Here is a 20,758-nt window from a genome sequence, read left to right as displayed (position 1 = left end):
CCCCTTTACCTTTTCTGAGGGAAAATGCTCCTCTGCAGCCTACTGATGCGGGGTTATGGTGTAAATCTTTGCAAGAATCTTGGCCATTATTATGTTCTACTTTGAATGCGGCCAAAGAGGCGTACAAGAGTCAGGCTGATCGAGGAAGGGTGGAGGGTTGGGGCCTCAAGCCTGGCGATTTTGTGTATGTGTCTACTAAAAACATCAAACTCCTGCGCCCAAGCAAAAAATTAGGTTGGAAATTTATTGGGCCGTTTAAAGTACGCCGTGTTTTGAATAATGTTGCTGTTGACGTTGAATTACCTAAGAATTTAAAGGCTCTACATCCTGTGTTCCACATGAGTTTGCTAAAAAAAGATCCTGGTCACTGTGCATGGAGGCCTGCCCATGCCCCTCCCCCTCCCATAGTGTTGGAGGGTGAGGAACATTTTGAGATTGATGACATTCTTGATTCCAGGTTGAAACGTGGTAAACTTTGGTATCTCATCCAGTGGGTTGATTTCGGACCCCAGCACCGCGAATGAGTGGAAGTAGGGGATATTCGGGCCCCTTACCTGCTCCGGGAATTCCACAGACGTTTCCCGGGCAAACCGGGAGGTCTCCCGGACCCTCCGGGAGGTGGTGGTTAATGAGTATTTTTGAGGGGGCAGTATGTCAGCTAGCTGCCATTGTCATTCCGGTTCCTGTGTAGTTTCCTTCACCAACCCCCCCCTCTCATTCCTTGTTTACTTGAGTTATGTTATGTAGTCCGCGGAACTCGCCAAGGTTGTGCAGCTGGGTGTAGGAGGGAAGCTCCGCCTAGAATGTTTTGGATATCTAGCATGTGAACTGAACCTGTGTTGACATTATAGAACTGTTGCGTTCCCATGCAATGGGCGCGAATTGTATGATCTATTCCCGCCAGCGGGAACTGGGCTCATTGGTCCTTACCTGGTTCAAATGTCTATATTATGCCTTCCCTGGTTACCTGTAGTTATTCCTAACAATGTCCTGTTCTGGTTAAACCAACGCTTTGAAATAAACCTTGCTTGCTTTTCAACGTGGAGTTATTTTGAATGCTTGGGATCCAACAACAGCCTTACTCAGGGTCTGCAAATCCAATCCTCTAGATCAGGGGTGTCGAACTCATTTGTTATTGAGAAAATTCCAGTGCACAGAGGTTGTGTTAGTCAATGAGTGAGATGCCATGTTGATATTTTAAAATCTATCTTTTTATTCCCTCTTGTAACCTACTGAACTTATATTCTTTGGCTTACTTCTTACTTAAATATAATAGAATTTTATAAAGAAAAAAGAAAAAAAAGAACTCATTTGCTATGAGGGCCGGATCTAACATAAATGAGACCTTGTTGGGCCGGGCCATGTGTGTCATAAAATGTAATGCCAGGTAGCGGAGATATAAACTTTATAAAGGACACAAACACAAAAGGGGTTTTTTTACTTAAAATAAAAACATGCTTAAAACATGAGCACTCTTGCAATATTTTGTTTATTTAACAATGTCCGATAACTGACGTTCCATCCTTATCTCCCGTGAAGTATGTGTAGAGGGTATGTTTTTCCTTTTCTCCCTAGAAGGAATGCAAGATGTACTCTGAAAGAAGGGTAAAAGTGAATTGTGTTTTAGGATGGAATTGGTGAACTTTATTTTGGAATTCTAGACCCTGACCCTTTTATTTATTTATTATTTAGATTTATGTCCCGCCCTTCCCGGAAGCAGTGTCTGTTTCATCCTATAAAAGAACTTTGAATCTTGTTCTCTTGGTCTCTTGCTGGAAACATGGAAACAGAGCTGGGTAGGTCATCCAGTCCAATCCTCTGCACAACACAGGAAGTTTACAGCCAACCCCCCAACTCCCCCTGTGACCCCCCTGCTCTACGCCCAGAGGAATTGTGGCCTGTTTTCCTTCCTTTCACCCCCCCCCCATGACATTTGTCATGATCTGGGCTGTGCCACCCAGGAGGTAGTGGCTGTGCCACCAGAGGCCTACTAGGCCCAGGGAGTCTGGCTAGCAGTAGGTGAGGCTGGGCCTACAACTCCCAGAAGCCCCTGAGGGGTTTTGGAGCCAAAATTGACCAATAGGGAAGAAGAGGGCTGGGGAACAAAAGGGCTGGTGCCAGAGCAGAAGCTGTTCTTTCTTCCAGAGGGCAGAGCCAGAAGGAAGGCTGCTGCAGGGAAGAGACCCTCATCCTGAGGGAAGGGTGAGTAGTCTAGTGTCACTTGGAATAGTGAGCTAGGGACAGTATATATTTAGACACGAAGGGCATTTGATTTCTTTTCTTTTCACCCACTTACTGTTATTATTCTGCACCATGTTGTTTGACGTCCTATAAAATAAACTTTTGCCTTGTTTCACTCTGCCTGGTCCTCACGCCTATTATTTGGCCAAAAGGGAAGTCTGAAGGTCTTGGGAGGGTGCTCTGGGCCTTCTCAAGGGAGCCTGGAACCAGAGTGGTGGCAGCGGCAGGTGACCCCCCCCCCCCCACCTGAGCCGTGACAACATTACAAAGACCTAAACTGGCTGCCCCACAGAAGCCAGTGTGCATCTTTCCGATCCCTCTCCCCTGCCAGTGTATAGTTGCCAGCTCCAGGTTGGGAAATTCCTGGAGATTTGGGGGTGGAGCCTGAGGAAGATGGGATCTGGGGAAGTGAGGGGCCTCAGCGGGGTATATAATGCCATGGAGTCCACCCTCCAAAGCAGCCATTTCCTCCAAGAGAACTGATGGCTGTAAGATCAGTTGGGATTGCAAGAAATCTCCGGGACCCACCTGGAGTTTGGCAAGCCTATTCCACCCCCCCCCCCAGTTCACTTAATAATGGACATCTGTGACTCAAGAAAGAACAAGAGGATGCTGAGTGACAGAGAAACACTGCCTTTAATTAAACAATGATAAATGTTCATGGTAAAAACTTTGTAGCAAACAGTTCTTTTCACACACATATACACCCGCCCGCCCACTCCAAGGCTCAGTTATGGTTCTTCATACTTTGGCACTGAGCTTTCAGTCTAGAAAGTTAATTAAAAAGAGAGAGAGAAAAACTAGTCATGACTTTTTAAAAAAAGAAGATTGTATTAAAACGTAGTTTTGACATTTAAAAAAAGTTTTAAAATGTAGCACCAACAAGAGGAAAAGGTCTTTTCAACAGCTTCTGAAAGACACGTCTGGGGGGAAAGGCACTTTTCTCAACAACAACAAAAACAACCCCAAAATGCAGCAAAACAATGTGGCTTTGGCCATGGCACCCCCCCCCCCATTTCTACTTCTACTTTTTTTGTGCAAGTCAAACGACAAGAAAAACCATCCCTGCCCTGCCAGTGTACTGCTTCGCTTTCCAACACTCATCCTCACCAGACTGATAATTATATTGTTTTTAATGGTGAGATAACGAGAAGCAAACATGCCTACATTTCCCTACAGAACTGCAGCTCTGCCATTCTGGCTTAGAAAACAACAAACACAAGCAGAAGCCCCACAAGCAAATATTTAAGGCACATAACAACATCGGCAACATCCCTATCCTCCAGCTGATTTGGACTGTTGATCTGTGAGCGGACCAAAACACTCGGGCATAAACAGGGGGTTCAGAATTCCAAGGTCTCCTACGGCATCTCCCAGACTATCTACTTTAGATTGCTCGCACTGACTCAGAGAGGAGAGACTAAAACTGCAGCTTTGTCCCAGAGACTCTTAAGCGAGGGTTCTTTAAAATGCCTTTCCCTGGAGTAGAAAACAATGATGAAAACAGCCGTGTTGAGCACATAAAGAATGCTTCACTGAAGTGGGAAGAGTGTTGAGTGTTAATTTCACAGATTAGAATTGTTGACGTGTAAACTAACGTTACTCACGCAGCACACTTAGAAAAAGCTGTCGTGTGAAACGGTAGTATATGCAGATTCCGTTGTGTGTATGCATACATCTTTATTACTTGTTGAAGAAATATTACTCACTGCAAGGCAGCAGTCTAAATATATATTCATAATACCACATCATGGCTGTTTTCATCATGGTTTGCGTCCTTCCCGTGATCTCGCTATTGTTTCTACTTTCTCTGGAGTAGGGCAAGTCAAGTCAGCTGAGAGAGAGAGAGTCATTCAAGAACTGCAGGGGGTGACGCCAATGGAAGAGGGGATCCCTGAGTCAAGCACCAGGCAGGACAAGAAAGGCCACTGGCTCCGGCCACTGACCACCCCCTCCATTCCCAAGCAGCTGCTTTCGCGGGGGGCTGCTGCTCCCCTAGGGGGAGACGTTCAGCCGTGAGTCCAACCCTCGCCGTTCAGTGCAAAACCTGCCGGAGAGATACCTGAGCAAAGCTGAAGTCTCGACACTGGCACATTCCACTAGTGGGGAAGGGCACCTCAAAACGGGGAAATACATTCTTGCTTCCATTGGATGAAATCAGAACGCAGCTTAGTTTTCAGATCCGATGAGAAACTCTGGACCAGTCTGAGCTCAGTGCAAAAGGAAGCTCTCCCACACATAGCCTGCTGAAAGCCCGCTTTTAAATGTGGTGGACGGGACAAAGCATTTTGGTGTGCAGTGTCTTCTTCAAACTGCGCGGCAACCAGTGCACGGTAGCCACGCGAGCTGCGTTGGCACGGCAGCGTCACCTCCACAAGGGCTACGACCTTTGGCGTGCAAATGAAGCAGGTGTGGCTGCTTGGTGCAGGCTGCGGCACAGCTTACACAAAACCACCAGTCTGTGCAAAAGTCGCACTGCCAAGGTCTCGTGATAAAACCGGGCCTAAATGACTGGTGGCAGCTAAAGCACAGCTGTGCTTCTTTGCCTGCAGAACTCCCAGTGAGAACTCATTTAAGTCTATTGCTTGATTTGTCGTCCAGCACATTCAGCTTCCCGCCAGCAGCTCAAGATGCGGTCTCTGAAGGAACATGGGGTGGCGGAAGGGAAAGCCCCTGAGCGCTAGTTGAGGCAGTAGGTTGACATGATTGGGAGAAGTCCCTTTGTTCTCGACATGTGGCACAGCACGCACCAGCAGAGACGTGAAAGGATCCTGGAAAAATGCACCCTCTAGAGAAAGGCAAGGCCTAAACTCCAGGTCTTTCATGCAGATACCTGTACAGGTGAGCCTGCAAAGGCTGTACCCCAGTGTCCCCCCCGAGGATATCTGTTGGCACATCACGGTAGAGGTATGGAGGATTCAGAGGGACGCTGAATTCCAAAGGTCTTACCCAACCTGACAAAAATAAGCAAAAATTTATTTTATTCCCAGGTAGCCGGATCCTAATCTAGGTTAAGATTTAACAGCGTAAACAGCAGCATCACGAAGGGTCAATCCCCGTGTTCCTCTGGAGTAAAACCCATTTCGGGCAAAGCAGTTGTGGAGGAGAGGTGCTCTGCAGGGATACTTTTCCAGTTGTTCTTCTGGCAAGGGGACGGTGCAATTGGCAGGGGGAGGGGGAAGTCCTTCCTCATGACTTAAGGCACGAACATTCGTAGGATTTCCTTTCGGTAATAAGACACGAACATTCGTAGGATTTCCTTTCGGTAATAAGACACAAACATTCGTAGGATTTCCTTTCGGTAATAAGACACGAACATTCGTAGGATTTCCTTTCGGTAATAAGACACGAACATTCGTAGGATTTCCTTTCGGTAATAAGACACAAACATTCGTAGGATTTCCTTTCGGTAAATGCGAAGGGGTCTTTTCCCTTCGCTTCACCTGGAGGGTATTCCTCCCTGCCCCTAGAATGGCTTCGCACGAGGCCCGCTCAGAAGGTCAGAGCTTGCGCCGTACCTCACTGATGTCTTTGCACGGCTTCTGCTCCCTGCAGCAGTATATACAGAATAAAGATCCCAGGAGGATCCAGCATCCCATTTCCATTCCCCGCCCTGCCCAAGGATCACATTCTGCATTCAGAACACATTTGTTGTGCCTACAGAGGAGCGTAGTTTCAAAGTAAACCCAGATGCCCTTGAAGGTTCTTTGTTTCTTCTTTTGCTCTAACCAGTTTCTGCTAAATTCCTTCCTGGGAATTCTCACCTTTTTTTGTTTTGTCCGACGCTGTACAGCAGCAGCCGTCTCATTAAAAAAAACTGAAAAACTTTGGGGTTTTTTTTGGTTATATTAAAAAAAAAGATTTAAAAAAGGAAAGCTGTGTTTCTCCTGGCTTTTCCCGTAGGCGCCTGGCTCAGAATCAAAGTCGGAGGGATTCCGTGGCTCTTCACGCTTTCAAGTTTTGGTTCTTGTGCAGAGACCCCATCCAAAAAAAAAAAAACACCTGTTCCTGAGGTGGCTACTGAGGTGACGCTTTTCCTAAACACGGAATGATGAACGAATGTTTCGGGGCTTCCCACAAACACCCAGAGTTCTCCATGACGGGAGAGCAGAAGGTCACAGTTGGGTCAAAGGAAGCTCCCCTTCAGGTCCTCTTAAAGTCCGTCCTTTCCTTCCAGTGACCCTGGGCGTATGAGGGGGGGTTCCTTGAAGGAAGGTGGGAGTTGCTGCCTTGTTCTCATCTCCCTCCCACTGGCAGCTTTACCTGGGAAAAATTGCGCTGCCCCCTGCCCCCCCCCCACGGCCGTCTAGTCACAAGCAAAATAATCCTTGAGCGGAGCAAAGAGGTGGCGGATGACCGGGACGCTCCACGACCTGCCGAGCAGCTTCTGACGAGCTCCACGGCCCATGTTGTGCAAGTCTGTGTAGTGGAGAGGAAAGCCAAAAATCCTGTAAAGAGGCAAGAGAGAGACAGAACCATTAGCACGCACAGCGTTTTCAGGGCAGGCCCTGCGGTGATGCATTGGGACTCCCCACCAGACCCAGGAGCGGGCCTTCGCCTCCACATGACATGATTTATGGAATCGTTGGTAGTGCTCCCCACCCCTGCCCACTCCATGCTATTTTGCATATTCTGTGGGGGGAGCACTTCTTAGCATCTTCTGGATGCGCATAAGCGCCCTGCTGGACCAGACCTGTGATCCATCTAGTCCAGAATACTGTCTAACAGTGGCCAACCAGTTCCTCTGGAGGGCCAACAACAGGGCAGAGAGGCCGAGGCCTTCATAAGAACATAAGAAGAGCCCTGCAGGATCAGACCAGTGGTACATCTAGTCCCAGCATCGCTTCTCACAACGAGGCCAACCAGTTCCTCTGGACGACCAACAACAGGGCATAGAGACCGAAGCCTCCATAAGAACATAAGAAGAGCCCTGCTGGATCAGACTACTGAGGGCCCATCTAGTCCAGCATCTTGTCTCTAACAGTGGCCAACCAGTTCCTCTGGAGGGCCAATTACAGGGCATAGAGGCCCATGCCTTCCCCACTAAAGAACACCGAAATAACATAGCTGGATCAGGCCAGGGCCCATCTAGTCCAGCCTCATGTCTCACCCAGTGGCCAACTGGAGGACCAACAACAGCCCAGAGAGGCTGAGGCCTTCATAAGAACATCAGAAGAGCCCTCCAGTGAGGGTCAATCCAGTCCAGCATCCTGTCTCACACAGTGGCCAACCAGTTCCTCTGGAGGACCAACAACAGGGCAGAGAGGCCGAGGCCTTCATAAGAACATCAGAAGAGCCCTGCTGGATCAGACCAGTGAGGGTCCATCCAGTCCAGCATCCAGCCTCACAGAATGACCAACCAGTTCCTCTGGAGGGCCAACAGCAGGACCTGTTGTTGCCTCCTGGCTCTGGGATTCAGAGGATTAGTGCCTCTGAATGTGGAGGTTCCCCTCAGCCGCTATGGCTTACCCTCCATGAAGCCTACCTAATCCCATTTTAAAGCTGTTTATTCCTGTAGCCATCACTGCATCCTCAGACAGCGAATTCCACATTTTAATCCCTTGCTGTGTAAAGAATTTTTTTCCTTTTGTCCGTCCTGACTCTATAGCCTATCAGCCGCATTGGATGCTCTCCAGTTATAGTATTTTGGGAGAGGGAGCAAAAGTGCTCTTTGTCAACTCCCCCCCCCCGGCACAATTTTATATACCTTTATCGTATCCTCCCCCTTAGTTGTCTCTTTTCCAAACTGATGCATGCCAAAGGTCCAGAACTGGATCATGGAAGTGCCCCCATGAGGAAGATCACAAGCAACAAGCTCAAGTTCTGCCCGTTCGCCGCAGAAGCCGGCTGTGTACAGTGCTGATTGGCCGGCGCGGATGCCATCATAAACCCACCTCCGGCTGAACCCAGGAGCATTTAATCAATCATTTAAAACTGGGCCTGAGAGGGGATGATGTTGAAAAGGTGGACAGATCGCCCGAAGGAGGCAAGGCAAAGAATTCCGTGGATGGAAATGTCTGTCACTTGCATTCTAAATATGGGTGGAAGCTGAGCTCACCCTGCAAGGAGGGGAGGGGGGCAAGGAATTTTTGTCATGGTTTGGCTTGCGTGCAGCTGTTCTTCTGTCCGCCCCATATGTGGCCATAAAGCAGCAGCAGCAGCAGAGGGACCTGAGGGACAGGTGTCTCACCTGTTGGGCCCCATTCCCTCTTTCTGCTTCCCTGTTCCTCCCCCCCCCCGCCGGCCCCCAACATCCCACGGAGCTGATCCCTCCCAGTCGTGTTTCCAACATCTCGAGCATGCGCGAGGAATCCCAACGTCGCCCACAAGCCTGCCTTGAAAGGACAGCACGAAAACAACAGACGGGTCCTCTGAAGTTTGAACGCAATTGCAAACCCCTTCAGACGTCTTTGGAAGTTTCAGCCGGTACCAAATGCTGCTGCAAGGGTGTTAACCGGAGCGGGTCGTAGGGACCAGATCGCTCCAGTCTCGGCACATCTGCACCGGCTCCCAGTTCGTTTCCAGGCAGAATTCTTGACCTTCAAAGCCCGATGTAGTTTGGGTCCGACATACCCGAAGGACTGCCTGCCACCTTATGAACCTGCCCAACAACTACAGTCATCTTCCGAGACCTGCTTTGGGTGCCCTCAGCTTTCTAAGATTAGGCAGCAGGGTACCCAGAACAGGGCCTTCTCAGTCGTGGCACCAAACTGTGGAACTCTGCCCCCACTGGGAGAATCGTCTGTCCCCTCCTCTTGCCTTCACCAGGGGGTGAAGAACTTTAAAGGCGCTACTAGGCTTTTTACTATTTTGCAGGAACAGACTAACTCGGCTAACCCCTCTGGAGCTATAATCCGCCCCTAGTGACCAAGAGTCGGCATCGCAAGTATTTGTGCTTATTCCGGAGGCTGGATTCTGTGAACCACAGTTTGCCTTCCCACAGCCCTCCCCACTCTCCATTTCCCCCTGTATCCTCTCCCCCGCCCCCGCCAACTGCCTTCCCCCTCCGCCATCTCACCTTTCTAGTTCAGTACACCACAAATTGTCGTCTTTGCCGTTCATGCGCACCGGGAACGCCTGGGCTTTTCCCTGCCGTATCGAATTGGACTTTGTGGTGATGGTCTGGACCTTTTTCAACTGAAGGGGGGGGGAATGAAAGAGCAAAGCTGAGAGCCACATATGGACCCCCTGGAATTATAGCTCATCTCTAGACTGCGTAGAACACTTCCCCCGGAGAACTGACAAAGAGAGCTGTGTTTCTCAAAAGCTTATGCTACAATAAAATTTTGTTAAGTCTTAGAGGTGCTACTGGGCTTTTTACTGTCCTGGAGAAAATGGGAAGCTTTGGAGGGTGGACTCCAGTGTTCCCTCTAATGTGGATTTCAATAAGCGCCATGCGGAAGTCACGGAACCCTGCAGCCCACTGCCTGTGTTTCGAAGGGCCTTGCATAACTCCGTCAAAAACTGAGCCTCGTTGAACCAGTGTTCCCTCTAAGCCAGTTTGAGAGCCAGTTTGGTGTAGTGGTTAAGTGCGCGGACTCTAATCTGGGAGAACCGGGTTTGTTTCCCCACTCCTCCACTTGCACCTGCTGGATGACCTTGGGCAAGCCGTAGTTCTGACAAGAGCTGTTCTTGAAAGAGCTCTCTCAGACCCACCTACCTCACAGGGGGTCTGTTGTGGGGAGGGGGAGGGAAAGGAGTTTGTAAGCCACTCTGAGACACCTTTGGGTCGTGAAGGGCGGGGTATAAATCCAATCTCTTCTTCTCGTCTTCTAAGCTGAGTTAGTGTGAGCTAGCTCACAGTCTTTTAGCCTCCGGCTCACACATTTTTGGCTTAGCTCAGGAAGGTATGGCTCCAGAGCAGACTAATTTCTGCAGCAGCCAAATGGCTCACTCACAACTTTAATGCCAGTAGCTCCCAAAGCGGAATTTTTTTTCTCACCAGATGCCATAGCTTAGAGGTAGCACTGGTGGACTCTATGGCATTGTAACCCCCAGAAGTCCCTGTCCCCCCAGGCTCCATCTGCCAAATCTCCACGAGTTTCCCAGCCTGGATCTGGCAACCCTATGACACCCCCCACCCCACCCCCTGCCAATGGCCAGAGGGACCTGGCCCCCCATCAATGTGGGGGGGCGAGGGCCCTAGGAGGCGAAGAGGAACATCTGAGGAACATCTGTTTGGCATCTCTTACACTATGCCTACCAGGGGATGTTTGGTGTGTGGTTTGTCCTCTCTGATATCTTGGTATGGACGCTGTGTAGTTTGAGCACTTTACTAGTTGATTGGGTTTTAAATCTGTACAGTATGTTTTTAAATATACTAAAGTATTGATGTTTTTATGAGCAAGTTTTTGCCATGTAAGCCGCCCTGAGCCCTACAAGGGAGGGCGGGGTATAAATTTAACGAATAAATAAATAAATAAATAAATAAACCAATGCCTGTGGAGTCTTCTGAGCAAAAATTCTGCCTTGTGAGCTACTGGCGTTAAAGTTGTGAGCGAGCGATTTGGCTGCTGCATAAATTTAGTTTGCTCTGGACCCATCCTTCCTGAGCGAAGGCAAAAATGTGTGAGCCAGGGGCTAAAAAAACCTGCATGCTGGCTCACACTAACTCAGCTTAGAGGGAACACTGGCTACTGGCGTTAAAAGTTGTGAGCGAGTGATTTGGCTGCTGCATCAATTCGTTTGCTCTGGAGCCCTCCTTCCCGAGCTAGGACAAAAACGTGTGAGCCAGAGGCTAAAAAACTGAGCTAGCTCCCACTCACGCAGCTTAGAGGGACCATTGCTCATGAGCAGTGCTCCCTCTAAGCCGTGGAGTCTCGTGAGCAAAAATCCTACTCGGTGGGCTGCTGGCATTGAAGCTGTGAGCGAGCCATTTGGCTGCTGCATCGATTAGCTGACTCTGGAGCCCTCCTTCCCGAGCTAGGACAAAAACGTGTGAGCCGGAGGCTAAAAAAACTGTGAGCTAGCTCACACTCACTCAGCTTAGAGGTGGCAACCAAAGGGGACATTAAAGATGCAGGATCCTGGCTTGGAGAAAGGGAGGCCGGAGGAGGGGGCGGGCGTAGAATTAAACCCCAGGAAGCAGGGAAAGGCACGTCCAGTCCAGATTCCCATTCATCCGTGCTGGATGCCAGGAACGCCCTCAGAGGCGCTTGGTATGTCTGCTCTTCGGTTGGGAGGAGAGCGAGGGAGCCGCCTCCCTTTGACACTGGCCCTGAAGGCATCCCAGCGGCTAAAAATACCCAGTCAGAAGACAGAGGAAGACGGGCCAACCCAAAGATCATTGCCGACTCCTCAGGAATGTGGAAAGGGTCCGGAGGTCCTCAGCCCTCTATTCATCCGTGGGGGACACGGTCTCCCGGCCTCAAGTTTCCACAGCAGACGGTCCACCATATACCAGCACATCTGCGGAATGCTTGACATATTCTGCCCGGGAGGGCAGGGATTGGCTGAGGAGGCCGCAGGGAGAGGAGAAAATCTTCCCCGGAGGGGAAGGAGGGCGGGGAGAAGAAACACGGGGCTTCAGCGAATGCAACGGAGAGCACACACTAGGAAAGCGCATGTCCTCCATTTGCGATTCCTGCACCTCGTTGCACAGTAGAAGGCTGAGGATATATTTTCTCCCCTCCTCCACTCTGAATTGTTATTAGGGACGCTCATGCGTGTGGCCAGGCAAGACAGGGTGGCGGCACCAAGATCGTAGAATTCCCTCCGCAGTGGCGGACCTACATTTTCGGGACCCTGAAGCTTGAACTGTTGGGGGGGGGGCTTCTCGACCAGCAACAACAGGGCAACAGTGCTGCAAGCCCCCGAGGAAATTTTGAAACCTGATCAATTACAGGGACATTTTGAGGCCATATGACACGGGTATTGGAGGAGGAGGAGATTGGATCTATACCCCGCCCTTCACTACCCGAAGGTGTCTCAGAGCGGCTTACAAACTCCTTTCCCTTCCCCTCCCCACAACAGACACCCTGTGAGGTAGGCGGGGCTGAGAGAGCTCTGACAGAAACAGCTCTTGTCAGAACTACGGCGTGCCCAAGGTCATCCAGCAGCTGCGAGTGGAGGAGTGGGGAATCAAACCCAGTTCTCCCAGATTAGAGTCCGCGCACTTAACCACTACACCAAACTGGCTCTAAGGTCAATATTAAGTATTTCAACCCATTGGCTTCTGATTCTGTCACTGAAAACAGCCTTATTTTAATAACAACAAACACTTTAAAAAACTCCCAATTTTGTTGAAAAATTCACTCATTAAAATAAAGTTGCTTCAGGGCCCCTCCAGGATGAGGGGCCCTTCATTAGTTTCACAGTAGGTCCGTCCCCGTCCCTCCCTCATGAGGCACATTTTTAAAGTTATTTCTTCATTTACTTAATTTGTGCCCCGCCTTCCTCCCCACAGCAACTGATATCATTCTCCTCTCCTCCATTTTATCTTCACAACAGCCCTGTGAGGTAGGCTGGGCTGAGAGTGTGTGACTGGCCCAAGGCCACCCAGCAGGCTTCCGTGGCCGAGCTGGGATTCGAACCTGGGTTTCCCAGACCCTAGCCTAACACTAACCACTGCACCATGCTGGCTCTCGTACTGGTTTCTTTGCACCCTCTGGCTAAGCTTGAAGAAAGTTGGCTAAAACGCTTTTGTTTTGCCGGCTTCCCATTTTGGAGGGACGTGCCGCCATTACAGGGATGGATCAATGATATGTAACTGTCTGTTTTCACCAAAGTACAGTTTGGTGTCGTGGTTAAGTGCGCGGACTCTAATCTGGGAGAACCGGGTTTGATTCCCCACTCCTCCACCTGCCCCTGCTGGATGACCTTAAGCCAGTCACAAGTTCTCTCAGAGCTGTTCTCTCAAGGGCAGTTCTCAAGAGAGCTCTCTCAGCCCCACCTGCCTCCCAGGGTGACTGTTGTGGGGAGGGGAAGGGAAAGGAGTTTGTAAGCCACTCTGAGACTCCTTCGGGTAGTGAAGAGCAGGGTATAAATCCAATCTCTTCTCTCTTCTTCTGTTTTCATTATGATCAGATGTTGTATGTAAAAACCCCATTCTCTGAGGATCATCGGACCAAAAAGAGGAGTATAAAAGAAAAACGTTCAAATCGAGCAGCGGGTCTTACCTTGGCCGTCCTGCTGTACTCTAAGCAGTCCTGAAGTTCAAGTTTATCCATCTTGGATGCCACCAGCGGCCTAAGAACAGACAAAACTCATTACAGCCTCAGATCCGGCATGCTGCCCCTATCCACCGAGAGGTTTACAAAATTATGCATGGGAGAGAGAATGTAGACATGAAAGTGCTTTTCTCCCTTTCTGACAGTGCAAGAACTTGTGGGCACTCGGCGGAATTAATGAGCAGTAGGCGAAGAAGAAGAGGAGGAGGAGGAAGAAGAGGAGGAGGAAGAAGAGGAGGAGGAGGAGGAGGAGACTGGATTTATACCCCGCTCTTCACTACCCAAAGGGAGTCTCAGAGCGGCTTACAGTCTCCTTTCCCTTCCCCTCCCCACAACAGACACCCTGTGAGGCAGGTGGGGCTGGGAGAGCTCTGACACAAACGGCTCTTTCTCAAGGACAGCTCTTGCCAGAACTATGGCTTGCCGAAGGTCATCCAGACCAGAGGAAGTCCTTCTTCCCCCAGAGAGTCATTAATACGTTTAAATAAATAAATTAATACGTTTAATTAAATAATTAAAATTCACTGCTGCAAGAAGTGGTGACGGCTACAATTATAAACAACTTCAAGAAGGGACTGGAGGAACAGATGGAGCAGAGGTCCATGAGTGGCTGTTAGCCACGAGGTCTAGATGGAATGCTCTGTCTGAGACAGGGATGCTCTGCCTTCTTGACGCTTGGGGGGAGGCAACAGTGGGAGGGCCTCAGGGCCAGTTTGGTGTAGTGGTTAAGGGGGCGGACTCTAAACTACTACTCCTCTTCTTCTTCTTCGGTGTCGTGGTTAAGTGTGCGGACTCTGATCTGGGAGAGCTGGGTTTGATTCCCCACTCCTCCACTTGCACCTGCTGGATGACCATGAGCAAGCCATGGTTCTGACAAGAGCTCTCCTTGAAAAAGAGCCCTTTCTGTCAGAGTTCTCTCAGCCCCACCCGCCTCACAGGGTGTCTGTTGTGGGGAGGGGGCGGGAAAAGGAGATTGTGAGCCGCTCTGAGACTCCTCTGGGTAGTGAAGGACGGGGTACGAATCCAATCTCTTCTTCCTCTTCTTCTCCTCCTCTTCTTCTGAATTTGGCTATTACCACAGAGTTTTTGCCCAAATACCAGAGTGTTGCTCCCATGCCCCTGACATCCTGATGTCACTTCCAGGTCATGTGGGCAGTGACTTAAGACATGTCACTGCACGTCGGCTGGACCTCCTTCTTTTGGGGGGTAATTTTTCCCTGCTGGCCAGCTGATCAACAGCGGGGCAGGGGGCCTGCCGGGGGACCCCCCCCCATGTCCAGGGGGGGTTGTCTGGCAACCCTGCTTTGCAATCCCACTGACCTTGCTGGGATAGATTTATGCTTCAGTCCTCCACTGAAACCAGTAGGATTTCAAAGTGCTTCCGTACGACAGCTGCAGTCCCACTTATCTGCAGATTGCGCTGTGTAAAATTCCTTTACCTCTTGCCGCTGTTCCCGAGCACCCTGTTCTAATCAATTTGGCTGCAACAACAGCCCTAACGAACAAGAGTAGCACCCTCAAACTATGTGGGGGCTGTTCCTAAGCAAAGCACAGTGGAAGAAGCAGACAGGGAGAAAAAGAAGGGCTTCCCCAATTACCGGTTCATCCCAGGCAGGTTCCCCCAGAAGTATCGTGCTCTGTGAGCCGCCGAGACCTTGATGGCGTCGATCATCACTGGGTTGCACTGGAGAGCGGAAAAGAGAAAGCGGTAAGGAGAAACGTATCATCCCAGGACGGCCGGACTAGGCACAGTGTGGGAAATGGGATTTATTCCGAACTGAGAGCAAGGCATCTCTTAAACAAGTGATTTCGTTTATTCAGCTCATAACAACACAAGACAAAAAATGCATAGAACCAGGCTGACTTATGTACGATTGGGTGTAAACCACACCCAACAAACAGATAGTGACCAAGAGAGATACCGGGCTTGGAACCAATGAGAGTTGTTCCGGCCTAAAACATAGGCTTACTGATTGGTTAGTTCTTCAGTCCAAACACTGCAGTTGGTTAACAGAACTTATGTTTAAGCTAACCAACTGTAATGTATTCAATAGCTGCCATTGCAATACATGAATCATCTAACTGAAGTACAATGTTAAGCTTCGTCCTGGGCTAGGATCCAAATCCATCCAATCGCATTGGTGGCCCAGGAAGAACCAACCAATCACTTGTCAGCAAGCTCCCTGAGCGGGAACGTCCGTGATTGGTCCTTATGCATACAACCTTATTGGTTGCTAAATGTACAGTAGGCGTGGCTACATTAGCCGGGAGAATTTAAAAGCAGGACAGCTGCAGTGTAAAAGCTGTTCTGGCTATAGGGTTGCCAAATGTTTTCCCCTCAAATGGCTGTGGCCCGCCCCCAGCGTGCGACGTCACATCCGGGTGACGCGCACGCGGGGGTGGGGTTTCCCCCGGGCTCGATTTTTGTCGCGTGAAAAAGCGGGCCCTCAAAGCGGGGGATTCCCCGGCCCCATTTGGCAACCCTATCTGGCTATCAGATGTTGATCCGTGTTGGAGTTGTGTTCGAGTTGATGAATAAAGCTGAATCTTTGCTGAATCACTCTCCGACTACTTTGTTAAGCAAGCGACTTAACACCCACTCTATTGCCTTAAGACATAACAGAATGGGAAGAGGATTCCCCTCCAAAACAACACCATATGTTAAAGAGCCAGTGTGGTCTGACGCGTGATCTTTTTTACCTTTTCTTCCCCTTGCCCCTTTTTTAAAAAACATTCTATGTTGAGCACTATAGCACTAAAAACAAATTTAGTCTCTCAATGGAGTCAATGCGTCTCAGTGGTGCCGCTGTAATGCTGAAGTGCTATATTGGTTAAGTGCTACAGCGCTCGACTTAGAACGTTCGGGGGGAAGGACGAGGAAGATCACATGGTGGAAAAGGGCATGGGGAAAAGCGGTATTTTAGGAAGAAGAGAGAAGAAGAAAAGAGATTGGAGTGTTTACGGACATTTCAAATAGCACACCTCAGCGATTCAGAAGCGCGACAAAGAGGTGGAAAGGGAAGAAAGCCGTTCCCCTCAAAAACAGCTCAGCCCAGCTTTGCCAATGGGACTACAAGCATGGATGGCTTCAAAAGGGAATTAGATAAGCACATGGAGCAGAGGTCCATCAGTGGCTATGAGCCACAAGGTATAGATAGGGACTCTGGGACAAGTGATGCTCTGTCTTCTTGGTGCTTGGGGGGGGGGGTCAACAGTGGGAGGGCTTCTAATGTCCTGGCCCCACTGCTGGACCTCCTGATGGCACTGGTATTTCTGGCCACTGTGTGATACAGAGTGTTGGGCTGGATGGGCCTTTGGCCTGATCCAGCATTGGCTTCTCCTATGTTCTTATCAGAGGGGATTGGATCAACATCTGGAGCAGGGGTCTATCCATGGCTCTTAGCCACAAGGTATAGATAGGATCTCTCGGTCTGGGGCAAGTGATGCTCTGTCTTCTTGGTGCTTGGGGTTAACAGTGGGAGGGCTTCTAATGTCCTGGCCCCACTGGTGGACCTCCTGATGGCACCTGGTATTTCTGGCCACTGTGTGACACAGAGTGTTGGACTGGATGGGCCTTTGGCCTGATCCAACATTGGCGTCTCTTATGTTCTTATGTATGAACAGGTAAATGAAATCAATTAGGAGCCGGTTGCTAAAATGGTTGTGTCTGAACTGACACAAAAAAAATACCTGACAAAGAGAGGTTTGACTAGCGTGGTGTGGACCAGCCAGCGGCTCTCTTACCTCCAAAAAACGAGAGATGTCTCTCTTGTCGTTCACTCGCATCGCCACGACGTTCTCGAACATCCAGAAGAAAGGGCGTTCCTCCCCAGCCTTGGGCTGGGCATAATTGAGAAGGTGGTAGAATTCGAAGAACAGCCGCCCGGTCCCCTCTAAAAAGGGAGAGGAGGGAGGAGGACGGACAGGATGAGATGGACGCCGCCAGCATCGGCACCCCTGGTATGAACTCGGACCAATCCGCTAAGCTTGTCCCCTCCTTCTTACCGTACAAGCCCTTCCGAGCGGGGTTCACAATAGACAGGTCGTTGCAGGGACTCCCGCCAATCACCAAGTCGAACGGGCCCCACTCCTCGATCTGCAACAGACCGATGGGCGTGCTTAGCGCTATCAAAAGGTAAAGAGCAAGACTTCCCCTTGAATATTCGTTCAGCCCTTTAATCCGAGTTCAGCCGCTTGATAAAATCACTGAGCCAAAGAACTGGGATCTTCAGCACAATCTCCCCTCGGAGACTTCTCTTCCCTTGAGTAGTCTCAGGGGGCAGCTGTCAGGTTGCTCCCAAGAGAATGTTTCTCCAGGCCCATACAGTGGGGCTGGAGGGGCGCCCCCTTTCTTAAAGACACAGCCCCACAAGGAGGGGGCCTACAGGCCATCTAGTCCAACCCCCTGCTCAATACAGGATCAGCCTAGAGCAGGGGTGTCGGACTCATTTGTTATGACGGCCGGATCTGACATGGTCGGGCCGGGCCATGTGTGTCATAAAAGGTAATGCCAGGTAGCGGAGATATAAACTTTATAAAGGACACAAACACGAAAGGTTTTTTTAAAAAAAACCTTAAAATAAAAACATGCTTAAAACCTCAGCATTCTTGCAATATTTTGTTTATTTAATAGAGTCTGATAACTGACACCTCTTGTTCTGAATTATTACATCAATATGTCTGTGCTGTTGCAATCTTGAGTAAGCTGCCAACCTACGATGACGCAGCAGCAGCAGAACTGGAAGAAGAAGCAGGAGACAGCCAGTTCCATTGCAGGCCTGATAGAAGCCCTCCGGGGGCCTGATCCGACCCCCGGGCCGTATGTTTGACACCCCTGACCTAGAGCTCAATGCGAGATCAGCCTAGAGCATCCTTGACAAGGATTTGCTTAACTTGCTTGCCAGATGTTGCCAGATGTTGCTTCAAGACTGCCAGGGAGGGGGAGCTCACCATCTCCCTGGGCAGCCAATTCCACTGCTGAACAACAACTACCATCAAAACGTTTTTCCTAATATCCAGCCGTTGCCTCCCCGCCCTTAATTTAAAGCATTCTTGCGAGTCCTCTCCTCTGCTGCCCACAGGAACAGCTCCCTGCCCTCATCTAAATGACAGCCCTTCAAAGACTTCAAGAGAGCCATCCTGTCCCCCCTCAACCGCCTCCTCTTCTCCAGACTGAACCTTCCCAAGAAGTCCCTCAGCCTTTCCTCACAGGGCCTGGCCTCCAGGCCCCCGATCATCCTCGTCACTCTCCTCTGCCCCCGCCCCATTCTGTCCACATCTTTTTTGAAGTGAGGCTTTTTAAATCCGTACAGCCAATCAAGATCTCCAATGGCCAATCAGAAGCCCCGCTGGACAGGGGCACCATGTCGGGGACCCCTGATCTCCAAAGTCTGTGGCAGAGGCCAGATTAGAACAGAGGGTCTCCTGAAGGACAGGCTGAAGGGCCCAAGGGATTCTGCCAACCCTCTGTCAGACTTGGCAGAAGGCTCCTGGTCAGAAGCCATCCCTTAGGGCAGCAAGACCTAGTGCAATACTGAAAATGGGCTGCCGTCCCCAACAGTACTCTAAGGAGCATCCAATAAGGTCAGGGGTAGAGATGTGAAGGCCCGGGGGGGGGGAAACGGTTTTTTTTCCTGAAGCCTTTTTATTTTTTTCCGAAAAATTGGAAAAATTGAAAAAAGAAAAGAAAAGAAATTGATTATGGAACGTTTTATTTTAAGATGATGAATAAAATATTTTGACCAGGTGTTCAAATATTTTCCAAATCAGACAGATGTAATTTCTGTGCACTGAGGACAAGGAAGTCCTAGGTTACAAACTGAACTCTCCAATGCAAGAACAAGATGCATTTCTTCCTTTAGGAGGTGCGATTGTCAGAAGAAAATAAAAAAGTTTCAGTTTTGTTTTTGCATGTGGGTGGGTATTCTGTAACAATTGTTTGGCTACACTATATTTTTAATATGCTAGTTGTGATAATTTCATGCCAAGTAAAAATGTCCATAGTCATATTTTATGTTTCTAAAGTAACAGAATGACTTTCAAACTAGAAAAGACAAAAGAAATGCTAATGTAGCATTTTTTTCAATGTTTCCGAAAATTTCTGGTTTTTTCCGGAAAAAACGGGGTTTTTTCCGAGCTTCAAAATTTCCGGAAATTTTACATCTCTAGCTCAGGGGCTGTTGGAGAAACCGTCTGCATTCCACCTTTTATTTATTTCATTCCATTTATATCCCGCCCTCCCCACACGCAGGCTCAGGGCAGCTCAACCCTCTGCTGGGTTGAGGCCTTTCTGGGTAGGCCCCAAACCCCACAGCCAGTAAGCCAGGCCCAGGCCCAGGACAGACTGGCCAGTGCCTGTACAGTCAAGAACACAGGTCACGCTGTGCGCATCTCCTCACGTTTCTCTTGGTGATGTTCCGGACGTCATGGACGTATTTGATGTTCCCTTCGTGCCGCACGGTCCCCACCGCTATGGACTCTTCGCAGATCTCGGAGGCAATGTATTTCTCTACTTTAATGCCCAGGTCCCGCAGCACCAGATAACCTATCGGGAAGGAGTATCGTGGGTGAGAACATGGATATCCAGCTCAATGCGTTCAGGTCCCTCTCAAGTCTCCCTACCAGTTGGCAAGACCATCTACACCAAACAGATGTGCAGCGTTTAGCATGGGCTAGACGTGGACACAAGCTGCAGAATGGGGAATTCTCAGCACACAGTAGCACACTCTGCCAGCGGCAATGAGGAGGAGGAAACTGGATTTATACCCCTCCCGAGACAAGCGGATTCTAAATGAAGCCGGTGGAGGTCGGGAAGGAGCTCCCTCTCCTGGCTTTCCGCAAACTATGCAAAACTGAATTATTCAAGAGGGCTTTTCTACACGGGCAACAGAGCTGCACTGTACTTAGATAGATTATCAGGGACCGTGGTCTATACTGCTGCCCGTGGCTTGCTGAAACGAGGATCCTATTCTGTAATCTCTCCCTTATAATAAAAGCGTTTTGGGTGCCAAAATTCTAAAACGCGCCCCGTTAGTGTATGGGTGGAAAATATGCCACTCAGGAGAGCTGCCTCCAATGACTGGCTCCCTCAGCCAACCTGCCCTGCCATTGGCTAGGTGGCTGGGAGGGGAGGGAGCCAGTCATCGGAGCCAGCTCTTCTGAGCGGCCATCTTCCCCACATACGGTAAGGGACGCTTTCAGCCCAGCGGCGAACGGAGCCGATAGCCTCCGTCCGCCGGCTTCCCTACCTCCAGCACCCATCCTGCCTGGCGAACGGGCCCTGCACGGCCCGTCCGCCGCCTCCCTCCCCTCCTGGAGGGGAGCCTCCGTCGCCGGTTCCCCCCACCCCC

At 49.9% G+C, this 20,758-nt stretch overlaps 1 protein-coding gene across 1 annotated transcript in view; it reads right to left on the bottom strand.

The window, feature by feature from the left end:
• Positions 1–6,547: 6,547 nt before the first annotated feature.
• DNMT3B (DNA (cytosine-5-)-methyltransferase 3 beta) overlaps positions 6,548–20,758 on the bottom strand; it is a 45,156-nt gene continuing 30,945 nt past the window's right edge. The window contains exons 14-20 of the mRNA XM_015426174.1: positions 19,808–19,953; positions 17,415–17,505; positions 17,154–17,302; positions 15,008–15,093; positions 13,359–13,428; positions 9,260–9,378; positions 6,548–6,689 (exon numbers count right to left, since the gene is read on the bottom strand). Coding sequence (XP_015281660.1) covers positions 6,548–6,689; positions 9,260–9,378; positions 13,359–13,428; positions 15,008–15,093; positions 17,154–17,302; positions 17,415–17,505; positions 19,808–19,953 — 803 coding nt within the window. The remainder of the gene's footprint in view (positions 6,690–9,259; positions 9,379–13,358; positions 13,429–15,007; positions 15,094–17,153; positions 17,303–17,414; positions 17,506–19,807; positions 19,954–20,758) is intronic.

This window comes from Gekko japonicus, unplaced genomic scaffold, assembly GCF_001447785.1.
Source record: "Gekko japonicus isolate JY-2015 unplaced genomic scaffold, Gekko_japonicus_V1.1 scaffold291, whole genome shotgun sequence".
NCBI classification, from domain to species: domain Eukaryota; kingdom Metazoa; phylum Chordata; class Lepidosauria; order Squamata; family Gekkonidae; genus Gekko; species Gekko japonicus.
This window is presented reverse-complemented; position numbering and strand designations above follow the sequence as displayed.